This window comes from Callithrix jacchus, chromosome 13 (genome assembly GCF_049354715.1).
Source record: "Callithrix jacchus isolate 240 chromosome 13, calJac240_pri, whole genome shotgun sequence".
In the NCBI taxonomy this organism is placed as follows: domain Eukaryota; kingdom Metazoa; phylum Chordata; class Mammalia; order Primates; family Cebidae; genus Callithrix; species Callithrix jacchus.
In genome coordinates this window covers 101,503,782-101,518,016 of record NC_133514.1, presented here as the reverse complement: position 1 = coordinate 101,518,016, position 14,235 = coordinate 101,503,782, and the positions used below count along the sequence as shown (strand labels likewise).

General features: G+C 47.2%; 1 protein-coding gene and 1 long non-coding RNA gene across 7 annotated transcripts in view; one reads left to right on the top strand and one right to left on the bottom strand.

Annotated features, from left to right (window-relative positions):
* The window catches only part of ALPK2 (alpha kinase 2), a 138,614-nt gene extending 125,384 nt beyond the window's left edge, over window positions 1–13,230 (top strand). For 2 of the 4 annotated variants that reach the window (XR_013525930.1, XR_013525932.1), the window contains exons 12-14: window positions 880–1,018; window positions 1,430–1,478; window positions 12,458–13,230. Coding sequence is in view for 1 of the 4 variants with exons in the window: in XM_035271217.3 (XP_035127108.3) it covers window positions 1,430–1,478; window positions 12,458–12,671 (263 nt within the window). In the remaining 3 variants the exon portion in view is untranslated. The remainder of the gene's footprint in view (window positions 1–879; window positions 1,019–1,429; window positions 1,479–12,457) is intronic. The other 2 variants (XR_013525931.1, XM_035271217.3) reach the window with 1 other exon arrangement.
* LOC128929491 (uncharacterized) overlaps window positions 1–14,235 on the bottom strand; it is a 45,569-nt gene that overhangs the window by 15,704 nt on the left and 15,630 nt on the right. For 2 of the 3 annotated variants that reach the window (XR_008476098.2, XR_008476095.2), the window contains one exon: window positions 5,337–5,804. The exons of the other annotated variant lie outside the window; for it this stretch is intronic. This is a non-coding gene — a long non-coding RNA (uncharacterized LOC128929491). Of the gene's footprint in view, window positions 1–5,336; window positions 5,805–14,235 lie in introns of those variants that run through there. 3 annotated transcript variants of the gene reach the window in all.

Below are 14,235 nucleotides of genomic sequence, written 5' to 3'. Positions count from 1 at the left end.
CTAGACCCAGGAGAGGTTCAGGATGTGGGCTGAGACTGGGGTAGAGTGAGAGAACGTGGCTCTTTTCTATTGCAGAAGGGGATGGCAGCTCTCGTCCTCCCTCATGGTGGAAAACTATGGGGAAGGCAGCAGTTAGAGGGAATCAAGTCTCATGTGAGCAGACAACCCAGACCTCTTGGCTCCAGAGGAACAGTCTATTCCCTTTGCCTCCCTGGCTCCCTGGCTACCTTCCCTACCCCTCCTGCTGGAAAGGCAGATGCAAAAAGGCTTCTATGTGCTTGGGATGGGTGCCTACTGCTCTTTGCTGAACCAGAGTGGAAAGCTCAGGTAGCTGTTTTACTGTTTTGGATTTGGTACCCCCACCTCCCCCCATCATGGTTTAACAGGTAGCGGTTAGGATAAGAGTTGAAAGGTCAGACCACGTGTTCCAAATGTCTGCTTCTGGTTTAGAGTCTATATAGAGCTCAATATGTTTCCCAGGGTCTAACACTGACCACCCAGAAAGCGTTCAGTCCTGGACTGAAAAACTATCTTTATGGAAATGAGAAATCACACTTCTGAAGTTTGACTTTGAAATAAACGAATGTCACTTGAACTCTGTATTAGTCTGTTTTCACACTGCTGATAAAGACATACCCAAGACTGGGTAATTTATAAAAAAAAAAGAGGTTAATGGACTCACAGTTCCACATGACTGGAGAGGCCTCACAATAATGGCGGGAGGCGGAAGGCAGGTCTTACGTGGTGGCAAGCAAGAGAGAATGAGAGCCAAGCTAAAGGGGAAGCCCCATATGAAATCATCAGCTCTCCTGAGAGTTATTCACTACCATGACAACAGTATGGAAAAAACTACCCCATGATTCAATTATCTTCCACCAGGTCCTTCTCACCACACGTGGGCATTATTCAAGCTACCGTTCAAGATGAGATTTGGATAGGGACACAGCCAAGCCATAGCAAACCCTGTTGCTTATTGGCATTGAGAATCCCAGGCCATGCCTACGCCTCTTCCCAACATGTAAGGGTTTCCACTTTCATTGAAGAATGGGGAGCCAGACCTAAGCCAAAGTCAGAGTATTTCTGAGGAGAGAGCTTACAGGACAAGCATTAGGCCTTAGATATTTTCATGGAGTGGCCAGCTCCCTCCTTGTCATGGGGTGGGTGGGCGGGGCAGGCAGAGGACTTCATTTCAGGAGCTGAGAAGGCTGGGTTGTCTGCTCACATCACATGAGACTCGACTCCCCCTAACTGCTGCCTTCCCAATGGTCTCTGCCTAAAGCTGGATGGTATTTGAAAAAGGCCTCAGGTGTATTTGTGGGAAGGGGGAGGAGGATGAACTGTCATTATCCCTTCCCTGGGGCTGAATGGCCCAGCTTTCTGAGGAGCCCTGAGTAACACAAACTCCCATCTTTGCTTTCTCTTTCTGTAGGTGTAGGAATGAAGCTAACTGACGTTGGCATAGCAACGCTGGCTAAAGGGTGAGTAGGGAAAAATGGAGTGTGCATCATTTAACACTGGGCTTACGGACACCTTCCAGGCAGACACTGTCAGGTTGAGGTGGGCAAAATGAATTGCTTGTCCTAACCACGGATGACACATGTTCTTGGGATGAATTCATTTCATTTCTCTCACTTACATAAAATATTTACAGACTTTGTTCTCGCAGGGAAGCACATTTGTTTCTTAACTTTGAAACAAACGAGAACTCTTGCAAACACATTGCAAGATTAATTACTAACACAAGTACCGTGGGGAGAAAATGCTGGCATTATTTGGATGCCTTTTAACTGGGAATATTCCATTCTCCTACATTTAATATCTTCACTATCAAAAGCTTCTTTGAAAATATATTTTTGTAATTGAATGCAGTGAATTCAATTTGTATATTTTAAATTCATTTTTCTCCAAAAAGTACTTTAGGCAGCTAGGAGGAAATGTCTCTGGCAGAGCTGTGATTAGTTACATGTTGATGACGGTTTTAGTTTTCTAATATAGAGTGGTGCTTTGCTTAGTGGGAGGCCCACACAGATGATGCTATGATAACGTTTTACCAGGGCTTTTTTTTTTTTTTTGAGATGGAGTTTTGCTCTTGTTGCCCAAGCTGGAGTGCAATGGTGCGATGGTCACTCACTGTGACCTCTCCACCTCTCGGGTTCAAGTGATTCTCCTGCCTCATCCTCCTGAGTAGCTAGGATTACAGGTGTCCACCACCATGCTCGGCTAATTTTTTAAAATATTTTTAGTAGCGATGGGGTTTTGCCATGTTGGCCAGGCTGGTATCGAACTCAAGTCATCTACTTGCCTCAGCCTCCCAAAGTGCTGGGATTACCAGCGTGAGCCACCGCACCTGGCCAGGGCACCTTTTTAACAAGCTGCCCCTTCCTACTTCCCTACTTGACTGCCACTGAGGAGAAAGCCAGCTGTTTGTGGTGCTTGGTGAAGATGCAATTCCGCGTTGGAACCACCATCACCTTTGCCCGCTCCTGCCCTTCCTGCTTACTAAGACCGTCTGTGAGGCGGAGGAAGAGCGCTCGTGACTTTTGGAGTGGATGGCTTCTATCTTAAAATGTAGGTTTTATTAGCATGAGATATCATAAGGCCACAGATGAGGAGACAGTTGCCACTGAAAAGCTAGTGTGTTACAGTGCCCAAGAGGGAGGTACCACGCCACCAGGGGCCATGCTGGGAAGCACCAGGGTTGATTGGGAGGCAGAGGAAGTGAGGCGAAAATGCAGGCAAGAATATTATGGTTCATTCAGGAAGGAATAGGTGAGGGAGGACAAATGGGCCTAGGATTGGCTTATTTGACATTTTTCAGCAGCCTCTGGGACATAGGGCTGCCCCTCGGTGTCTGGTACCTACACTGGGGTAATGAGGGCAGGTGGGTAGTGGTTCCAGTGTGAGAGTCCAGAGGGGAGGTATTGGTATTGGGGGTGTGGGCGCCAGATTGGTTGGTTTGCATATGAAAGGCTCTCTGGAAGGTGATCATTTACTATCTCGAGGAATATGGTAGCCCCAAGATGTCAAAGCATCAGAAACAGAAAATAAAGTAGTGGGATGAATCCGGCTTACTTTCCCAAGGCTGGGAACAACTTATCCATGCCAGCTTTCTGGTTACTTCAGACCATCAGTACCAGCCACGATCCAACAAATATGCTAATTTTCAGCTTCAGTAAAGGACAGAGAGGAGTAGAGGGAGATGAAACAGTAGGAAAGGGATCACTCTTTCTTTTAACCTCCAGGTGGGTACGTCTGATTCATGAAGTGCTCGCTGATTGCACAAAGCTTCCAGTTGGGTTTTAGAACCAGGATGAGGTTTGGACCTTTTCCCTGGGGTGGCTCAGTGATAATGAAGTTTTAGGTTGGGACTGTCTCCAAGCTTCTCCCAGTGCTGGCTGGAGCCCTGGCTGGCATATGCTTCAGGGAACTGGGAGTGTCCTTGGGGTTGTGAAGAGAGCGTGTTAGGAGGGGTTATGATGTCATGGGGAGGAAGGAACAGGGGATTTAGAGTAAGACCCAGTTCAAACCCTGCTGCTGCTGCTTCCGTTTCTCCAGATGGTAGCCTTTCTTCTTGGCATCATAGGAATTTGCCGAGCCTACCTGATGAGGGGGATCAACGTCTATCCCAGTTTCTGTGACAGTACCATTTAATGCCTGATGTCCTCGCACCTCATACACTTTAGCATTTATCCTGAACAAGTGTCCCCATTTAGAAGATAAATTATATGGTGCCTTATTGATGGAGGCTTCTGGACCCCAGAAGGATTCCAAATGGAGCCTTTCTTTCCAGGCTCCACGTGTGCTGCAGAACTCTGCAGATGCCACTATCAGCCAGCCTTAGCTTGAATCCTGGCTTCTCGTCATACCAGCTGTGTGACTCTGGGCATGTGACTAAAGTTCTTAAAGCCAGTGATGTACAGCATGGGGACACTCCAGCTTGCCCTGAGTATTCCCCGGTTAATCTACACCTAGCCCCTGAAACTGGAAGTAAGCTGGATAAATATTAGCTTTCTTTCCCTCTCCATGTCTTAGCCTGACACCAGAGTAGGCAAATTTCATTCTGTTACTTAGAACAACTCTCTATCAAAACAAAGAAGAAAGCTCCCCAAGAAGTTTCAGAAATGAAGATAGTTGTGATTGTTTAAGACATATTTTAAAAGCAAGTCAACAGCTTCCAGGAACCCAGACCAACTGAGAGCTTCAAATGGCACATTTTTTCCCCCTCCTGATTTAAAGAGAAATCCAATCCTTTGGTTTTGTTCTCAGTTTTAATGTGACTTATCTGGCCTGGGACAGCTGCCCAAGACCCATTAGAAGTGCTGATGACTGGAGCCCAGTGCAAAATGCTGTCTATAAAGTATTACTTACTGCCTTCCCACCCAAGGAGAGGTCAGGGAGCAGGAGCCGGGAGAGGAGGAAATTCCAAAGTGTTCAAGAGCTTTGGCAGATGTATTAGATCTTCTTGTTCTTTGTTTTTTTTTTTTTTAACTTTTCTTTAAACTTTACCTTTTAAGCCACGTTTTTTTTTTTTTCCCCAAAAGAAATAAATATATCTTAGAAACACAGTTTGAAAAACTGATGAAAGGTGAAAACTTCTCCAAGTAAGGGGTAGTTGAGAGGCCTCTGTAGAGTCTCCTGGGAACCCCTCTGGAGTGAAAACCAGTGATCAAGTCCAACCTCCTCATTTCACAGGTGGGAAGGAGGCATGGGGCATGGGGCAAGGTGCTTGCAGGGAGGAGTCAAGATGTGTTTCCTGCTGGAAGTCAGTACCCGGAAGTGAAGGGCAGATCCTCAATGCTGGGAGGCGAGGCACAATTGAAAAAGATCTCCAGTGAATGTCAAAGCTGCAAAAGGGAGCTAAACCATGGGAACAGACTTGGAAAGGGCTCAAGCTCAAGGGCACTTTGCAGACAGGGAAGTCCAGGTGGAAGGCAAATGAGCAGGGGGAGGAAAGGGAGGTGAACATTGCAGACTGCAGAGAGCAGGAGAGAGGATGGAGGAATAAGAGTAGATCGGGCAAGTTCTCTTGATTCTTAGCGAGCACCTGTGCATGAACTTAGTTCATTCACAATGCAAAGGGAGAGTTGTGAGTTCTACGGGGGGCTGATACCTGGCAGGGCTTGGCTGGGGGAATAGCACCATCATAAGAAGCAGTGCTACGTGCATCATTGAAATACAATGGTCCCAAATGTCTCAATCAGGACCATCGATTTGGCTACTGACACCCCAGTCATGCAACCTGTTTTGCTCTCTTGTTTAATGAAGTCAAAGGTTATGATCCTATTTTGTGAGTAGTTACTCTAATGTCATGAAATAAAATAGAGAATTGTCATGACTTACTTTAATTCGACTTTACTTCATTGTGTGTGCCTTACAACAGGAGAGTCATATTTCTCTTGAGAGCCAGAGATATGAATGTGTCTGGAAACACATCCCCTGTACCTCCGCCCCCTCAATCTTTTGGCAAATGTTGAGTACAAAAATTTCAGGTTACAAAGTATGGCAAGTAAGATTGTTTCATCTTCTAGACAGACCAAGATACTAACCAGACCATTGAACCAATTTCTGATTGGAAATTACACAAGGAAAAAAATGCCTAATCTTATAACTAGAGATTTGGTGACATAACCTAACCAACTGCAGACCGATCTGAAGCCACTCGAACAGTGGAGCCACCCACAGTCACGGTTCTCTCCAGCCAGTGGGGCAGTTCCTGGGGGAGGTGAGGAAATTGCAATTCAGCCACCAGAGGGCACCAGGACCAATACTTTGCCCCTTGTAGTCTCCTCCGAAAAGCCAATTTCCTGTTGCCAGATTGAAATAAAACAAAGAGAAGTACCATTAGCAGATGTCTTCCATGGCAGTAAGCATTGGACCAAAATAAGATTAATATGGACAGCCATAAAGGACACCCTCAGAGTGGCCGCCAGCCAGCCTTGCGTATTTCCACTCTCAGAAGAAGGAAAGAAGAGGCTTCAGGATGTGTGGCATGTGTCAGGCGTCCCTGCCATGGACCCGGAGACCCTGGACAGAAGCCTGGATGATTTGTTCGCGTAGCAGGAGGATAGTTGCCTTGAGAAAGCAGGCTCCCCTGGCATCTGCCTGCCTAGTTCTGGTCCCGGCCGTGAAAAGGAGAAAAGATCCAAATAGACTCCCATATTTGGCCAAGCTGAGTTCCAGAAGAAAGGACTGGAACACAAGCAGGCGGAGGGGACGGCACCCACCTGGGCCACCTGGGATGCTCTTCCCAGTCACAAGGCTGTGACGCTGCCGTACCTGGAGAGGAAGGGCCAAAAGCAACTTGGAGGTGGGAAGGAACAATCTAACCCGAAGAAACACGCCCCGAGAATAGGCTTATGTGCATGAGTGGTGACTCCAGGCAGACCATTTAAAGCAATGCGTGAGTCTACCAGGAGAGGAGACAAAGGGTCATTGGAACAGAATTCCTGACGCCTTTTATGTGTCATGCATCAGGGCTGCATCTCTGTAGAACACCAAGCATTTCAGCTGATTCCCCAATGCCAGGCGTCAGCAAAATCAGTCTCACAGGCCTGCCGGCTGGAGAAGACAATTTTATGCCCCAGAGAGCCCCTGTCCCTGCCTGCCACATGGTCACCTGTCCTGGAAGGCAGCCTGCATCCCGCCTGCCTCGGGTCAGGCCATTCTGTAGCAGAATTGGCTGGCTCGCTGGCTGATTTATTCAGCCAGTCTTTGCCATTAAGGAAGTCTGGAGGCTGAAGGGAAGTCTGAAGGGAGCAGTGGTCATTTTCACAGTTTTTGGCAAGGCAGACACAACTATAGCCGTGCTTTCAGTGTGTGTGGGAGTCTCCCAGGCCCAACAGAGCCAGCCAGGACACGCCCCCTCCGTGGAGGGGCTAGCTCAGCCCCATCCTGGCCTTTGCCCAGAAGTCTTACAAAGGACCGTTCTGATGAAGTGTCTGGAATTGGGAGCCATGGGTTCCTCTCACTCCTGACTCTATTCCCTAGTTGTCCCCCTGCATAGTCCATTTCCAGGACCTGAGGACTCAGGGACAGGCGTCACATTGCTTGTCATTCAGCTTCAGAGTCTGAACAGAGGGAATGTCTAGAGAAGCCTGGTAGGTTGGAGTTTGTCCCTGCAGGACAGGCTGGTGGCCGGTAGGAGGGAGGCAGAGGCCCGAGGAAGGTACAGGGATGGCCCAGAGGGTCAGGAGTGACAGAGCCTGAGTGGACAGGTCGGGGTGTAGACCAGAAAACAGTTATCAGTGCCTTCAGGAAGGTCTAAGCCAATGCAGTGTCACGACGTGGGAGCCTGGCGACAGATCAGAGAGGGAATGTGCTGCCAAGATGCTAGCAACTCAGCAAGTTTGTCAACAAAAGCAAGGAAAAGTCTAGAAGGTTGCTAGAAGAGGAGGTGTGGGGGATGTGTGTGTGTGTGCTGTGTCTGTGCGTGTCTTTGTGCATATGTGTCTGCATTTTTCTGTCTTTGTGTGTCTGCCCGTGTCTGTATGTCTGTGTCTGTATCTCTGTGTCTTGTGTCTTTGTGTGTCTGCCTGTGTATGTCTGTGTGTATTTACATATGTCTGTATGTTTGTGTGTATCTCTGTGTCTTGTGTCTTTGTGTGTCTGCATGTGTCTGTATTTACATGTCTGTGCCTGTGTCTTTGTCTTTGTGTGTCTGCCTGTTTGTGTCTGTGTGTCTGTGTCTTCCTCTGTGTGTGTGTGTGTGTGTGTGTGCACGTGCACGCACGCGCATGTCTAAAGACACCTTGCCTGTTTGAAGGCAGAGGGGAAGGAGCCTATGGGAAGAGTGCGGGACTGACTGTGGAGTGATGCTCCAGAATGGTGAGCAGCCCCATGAGGATTCAGAGCTTGTCAATATGGAAGGCCCTGCGGCCCTCTGTGTGACTCGTAGCACACTGGAAATGTGGCTTTGCCTCCACTCACCCTCACCTCCACCCGGGGCATCAGCCCAGCTGCTCCTCCGAATGGTGAATTCTCAAACAGCCTGTACATAGTGGGAATGCTGACGCACTTCTCCCTCGCCTCAACCGCCCGCCCTGTGGCCCTGCAGCAGCTCCTGTACCTGCCCCCGGTTCTCCTTGCCCCTGTACCTAGATAGGACATTGCCGATTTATCAAGATGGGATCTGCAACAGAGATAGAGTTTAATTCACATAGAGCTGGCTGTATGGGAGACTGGAGTTTTATTACTACTCAAATCAGTCTCCCTGGAAATTTGGGGATTGGGGTTGGGAAGTGGGGGTAGTGCTGATTGGTCAGGTTGGAGATGAAATCGTCAGGAGTGGAAGCTGTCCTCCTGCGCTGAGTCAGATCCTGGGTGGGGGCCACAAGACAACATGTGCCAGTTTATTGATCTGGGTGGCACCAATTGAGCCATTGAGTGCAGGGTCTGAAAAACATCTCAAGCACCAATCTTAGGTTTTACAATAGTGACGTCATCCCTAGGAGCAACTGGGGAGGTTTAGAACCTTGTGGGCTCCTAAACCATAATTTCTTCTTCTCTCTCTTTTCTTTTTCTTTCTTTCTTTCTTTTTTTTTTTTTTTGAGACCATCTCTCTCTCTCTTTCTATTGCCCAGGCTAGTGCAGTGGTGCAATCTTGGCTCACTGCAACCTCCACCTCCTGGGTTCAAGCGATTCTCCTGCCTCAGCCTCCCAAGTAGCTGCGATTACAGGCACACGCCACCATGCCTGGGTAGTTTGTTTGTAATTTTTAGTAGAGATGGGTCTTCAGATTCCTGAAAGAGGTCTTCCCAGGGGCTGCCTAGAAGTCATGCTCCTTTGACACAGCTCAGCTTTTTCCATTCCAGAGGTGGAGCCCATTGGACAGGGGCTCTCTTTTCACCTGGCATCAACACCTGCAGGCAAGGCAGAGCTTCGGGATGAAGTGGTGCCCTTTCTGGAAGGTCACGGTGTGAAGTAGTTATTTTTCTCTGCAGAGACCAGATGTTGTCTGAATGTTAAAATGCCCTGATGCAGTCCTGATGCAAATGACCAGGACTTGTTTCCAACATGCTCAGTCGGGGAAGCTGCCCCTGCCCACGCGTGACAATCCCAGTTTGAGGAGCTCAGGAGTTGGTGTGAGGTGACTGAATCCCACCCGCAGTGGCAGGTGGGATTAAGCCATCCCTCCTGTCTGATGGAACAGGCCCAGCTGTCCCCGTGTTCCCACCAGGGAGTGAATGCTCAGGCATGGAGGAAATGCTGACAAGCTGACATTTCAGCCTTTTGGGGAGCTCCTGCAGAGGAAGATAGAGATGTAAAGACGATACCATTCGCAGTTGAATGTTTCCCACTCTGCCAGATCCAACTCCTTGCTTTGGTTGACCTTTCCTTCAATGAGAAAGCCTGGCTTTTAGAAACCAAGTCATTTTTCACAAGGCTCCCAGGGCAGAGCAGTTCCCCTGACAGGAGGAGGAGAGGCAGCTGGATTTCTAACAATCATGGCAGGGTGGAGCCAGGCTGCCACTTTAGCTTCAGAGAGGAAGGAAACCTTTCATGCCCTTAAGATCTTAAAACCCAGCTTGGGTTGCATAGGGAAAAAATTCTCTCCATTCAGTCCAGGTGTGTTGACATTTATAGTTTCTGTTAGCCAATGAAGGAGGCCTGATTTCTTGAATCATGTCAGCTACAGAATCCACATCACGCCAGCATTACAGACTTCTTTTTGTCGGTTTGCCTTTGGCCCTATGAAGCACCGATGGCCAGCACTCCCTCACACCCAGCAGGTGCAATCTGTGCCTTCCACACTCGGAAGGGCCCTGTGTTTGCTTTAATGCTCTGTGCTTGTTGTCTTGAATTTCTTAATACTTCTTGAACAAGGAGTCCTGTTTTTGTTTTGTACTGGGCCCTGCAAATTCTGTCACTGGTCCTGAATGTCAGGCACCCTTTGCTCCTACCCTTTACCTGGAAAAATCCCTCAGTTTTGACTCTCAGCTTTCAAATCCCTTCCACAGGAAGCCCCCATCAGTTGCACCAGTTATCATGTTGCTAATCATAACAACAGGATCAACCTCAGTTGAATCTTTGCTGTGTTATGCTCTGAGCTAGGTGGTTTATATGGATTTTTCTCATTTCATCTTCTCAACAACCCTTTGGGCATTAGTTATTGACACTTTGGAGATGAGGAAACTGACAGAAACAGCCCACCAATTACTATCCAGCCAGCAGTGCTTCCCCTGCATCATATTCATCATATTTCATTGTAATGATTTGGTATCTGTCTCCTTCACTGGACAACATGGGTCAAGGTCTTGCGTGTTCTCTGTTGAATCTGTAGCCTCAAGCACAGTGCTTGGCTAGGTGCGCTCTAGAGAAGGGAGGGAGGAAAGTTGCTGTCCCTTTCTCCCATGTGACTATATTTCAAAGGACTGATACAGATCAACACAAGAATAGACAAATAAAACCACATTCTGAACAACCACAAAAACAAAAGCATCCCACTCTCTATTCAATCATTCTCTATTTGTTGAGTTTCTGCCATTTACGAAGCCCTAGATTAGGTGTTGGGGTACGGTGGTTAGTGGAGAGTGTTGACCTCTGCCATCATGGAATTTACAGTGAGTGAAGAGACAGAAATTAACCATCTCATCAACTCACAGATGTCAGACTGTGTGTGCGTGACCATGCCACAAACAGAAGGTGCACAGTCCAGGAGAGGCTATGACAGGGGGATGTGACTTGGTAGGAAAGGTCAAATGAGCTGAGAATTTAAAGTGAGCAGGGGCTGGGCATGGTGTCTCATGTTTGTAATCCCAGCACTTTGTAAGGCTGAGGCGGGCAGATCACCTAAGGTCAAGAGTTCGAGACCAGCTTAGCCAACATGGTGAAACCTCATTGCTACTAAAAAAAAAAAAAAAAAAAAAAAAAATAGCTGGGCATGGTGGCAGGAGCCTGTAATCCCAGCTACTTGGGAGGCTGAGACAGGAGAATTGCTTGAACCTGGGAGGCGGAGGTTGCAATGAGCCGAGATTGCTCCATTTCACTCCAGGCTGGGAGACAAGAAAGAGACTCTGTCTCAAGACAGACAGAAAGAAAAGACAAGACCAGACCTCTTCTAATAACTGAAGAGGTCTGTGGGTTGGGAGACACAGCCAGACAGTGCAGGATCACAGGCAGGTTCAGGAATTTTGTTTTTAACAGCAATGGGATTTTAAGCAGGAGATGACATGACTTATGTTTTACAGAGGTTACTCTGGTGGCAGTGTGGAGAATGCATGGACGGGGAGGGGCCGAGTGGTCGCAATGTGGACCTGTAGGTTTATGTATGCTGCTTCGAAGTGTTTATTCCCATGGGCTTCACATTAAAAGCAAACTCCTTTGATAAAGGAGCTTATCTGCAGTGACAAGGAGGACCCTTGGGACATCTCAAGGAGATGCCATTTATGGGGGGGTATGTGGCTGGCACGATGTTCACCTGGCTTCCTCCACACCCTGTGAGGAGCTCTGACTGGATTCAGTGTGTGTACAGGATTTGGGGATTTTCTGGTGGTAGCAGGAAGACCTGCAGGGTCACTTTTCCAGCTACTAAACAAGCTGCAATAGCCTACTACCCTTTCACATTCTGCCCAGAACCCAGGAAGCCTGCACCAACCAGTTTTTTTATTTTACTTATTTATTTATTATTATTTTATTTTGAGATGGAGCTTCACTCTTGTTGACCAGGTTGGAATTCAATGGCGCGATCTTGGCTCACTGCAACCTCCGCCTCCGGGCTTCAAGCGATTCTTCTGCCTCTGCCTCCCAAGTAGCTGGGATTACAGGCATGCACTATCAGGCCTAGCTAATTTTGTATTTTTAGTAGAGATGGGGTTTCACCGTGTTAGTCAGGCTTGTCTCAAACTCCTGACCTTGTGCTCTGCCCACCTTGGCCTCCCAAAGTGTTGGGATTGCAGGCATGAGCCACCGTGCCTGGCAGCAGAGGGCTTCGTTCTAATCTTGTCTCCTGCAGCACCTTGCTTTGTTTTCTTGGGGTAGCCTCATGACCTCTTAGCCCGAGTTGCTTCAACTGTAAATTGAAAGGTCTAAGCAAAATAATTTCCTTCAGTTCCAAAGTTCTGCAATTCTTTATTTAGAACCTTGGGGTGGGATGGGGTGGCTTTCAGATCACTAAGAGATCTATTTTTTTTATCAAAATGGCCTAGCACTGGTCATTGTGGCAATGAGGAACAGGGTAACAAAATGCTGGTACATTCCCACCATGAGCACCTGGGACCCTTGGATACTCCAGGGCCTCTGATCTTCACTGTACATGCCAGTGGATCTTTGCCTTTACTTAATTTCATGGTCTTAGTTTTTCTCCCTCACTAATAGTTGTGTCTGCCCTGCAGCCATTCTAACCTAAAACAGAAATTCATATATGTGCCATACGTTAGTTTTCCCTTTCAAGTATTTCTTTTTAAACTGATGAAAGTATCCTGTTTTTTAAAGTTATGTTTCCTTCCACCCAAACTCACAGGTACAAAGGATTTAAAGGCAACTGTTCCATGACCTTCATCGATCAGTTTAAAGCGCTACATCAGTGTAACAAGTATTGCAAAATGCTGGGGCTGAAATCCCTTCAAAACAACCAGAAACAGAAGAAACCGAGCAGTGGGAAAAGCAAAATCCATGCAATCTCCGTAACGGAGAAGGAGACGGGGCCTGAGACCCCAGGTGCAAAGAAAACCTAACATCCTCAGTGAGCTCACGGCCAGTGGCCAGCAGCACTGTGTGAGGACACACAGGAGAGAACACACAGTCTGCAGACAGTGTGCGGCCATCCTTATTCCCAGCCCACTGTACACCGACATGCTTCTACACCCATCACCTGCTGTCTCCACTCAGGTGATTTCAGAACAGGATTTGTGACCAGGTTTATGAGGAGACTGAATCAGCGATCAGTCTCAAACGCAGTCCATTCTTTGTATACACGTTTAGCATTTGTATCAACCTCACGTCATGTGTCTGTTTGTGTATTTGCACGTGGTTGTGTTGTCAAGGACTTGGTGCTGAGAAGAGTCTGTTCACAGCTGAAACTCTTTCCACCCCCATTCCCAACCTGGAATTTCTAGATACATCCTGCTGTGATGTAAACAGAAATCACAAATTCCCTTATTGGGTCAAGTTGTTGTACTGGTGTCCAATACGCTATTGCTGCTGGAGGTGGGTTCTGTAATGTGAAGGCATTTCCCATCATTCACACAGCCAGTTACAATTTCTTGTTTAAATAAATTCATATTTAAACTAAAAGTGTAAGATGTATATGTCATGATAGACTCTTGCTCTTTAGAATGTGTGCCATATTTTACATCGTTCCAGGATTTAGTGATTTCCCAGTAGGTTTCCTAGAGCACAAAATATCTGCATCTGCCTTTCCCCCTCATTCTTACGATGTAGGTTCCATCATTTTCTACTTTGTTCATTAAACCCGAGCTGCCTAAACCCAGGGCTGACCCATGGTGGATCACGCCAGAAGATGCACAATAATCCTGGCTGGGTGCACCAGTTCGCAGGGATTCTGGATCTCTAACCACTCCCACTCCTCATTCCACTTGAGTCTTCTGAAGCTGGGAGCCTCCTTCCCTACCAGTTTGGGTCACGCCCAGCTGTAAAGCAGGATGGCTGCATCAGTAAAATGTGAAATTGGGCAAGAGAAAACAATACAAAATAGCAACTCAGGGACTGCTCTGTGTACTCAAAAGTGCTTAGCGTATCCACTACCCCAACCATTTGTTGTTATTGTTGTTTCATTAATAGACTATTTTTCAGAGTGCTTTGAAGTTTACAAAAAATGAGCAGAAAGTGTGGAGATTTCCCACGTGTCTCCTGACCCCACCCCATGACTTTCCCCTGCTGTGAACATCTTGCATTCATGTAGTATGTTTGTTACAATTGATGAGACAATACGGATATATTATTACTAATTAAAGTCCCACAGTTTACATTAGGGCTCACTCCTAGTGTTTATACATGCTGTAGGTTTGGGCAAATGTATCATGACAGGTATCTACCATTTATAGTAACATACAGAATAACTTCACTGCTCTAAAAATCCCCAGGGCTTCACCTATTCATCCCTCCTTTCCCCAACCCCCAACCCCTGGCAATCACTGATCTTTTCATTATCTTCATAGTTTTCCTTTTTCCAGAATGTCATATAGCTGGAATAATACAGTATGTGGCCCTTTCGATAGTTTGCTGTTTCTTAAGACATTCACCTGCTGGCGAACAGCTGGGAGGAATGTAGGGCCACCT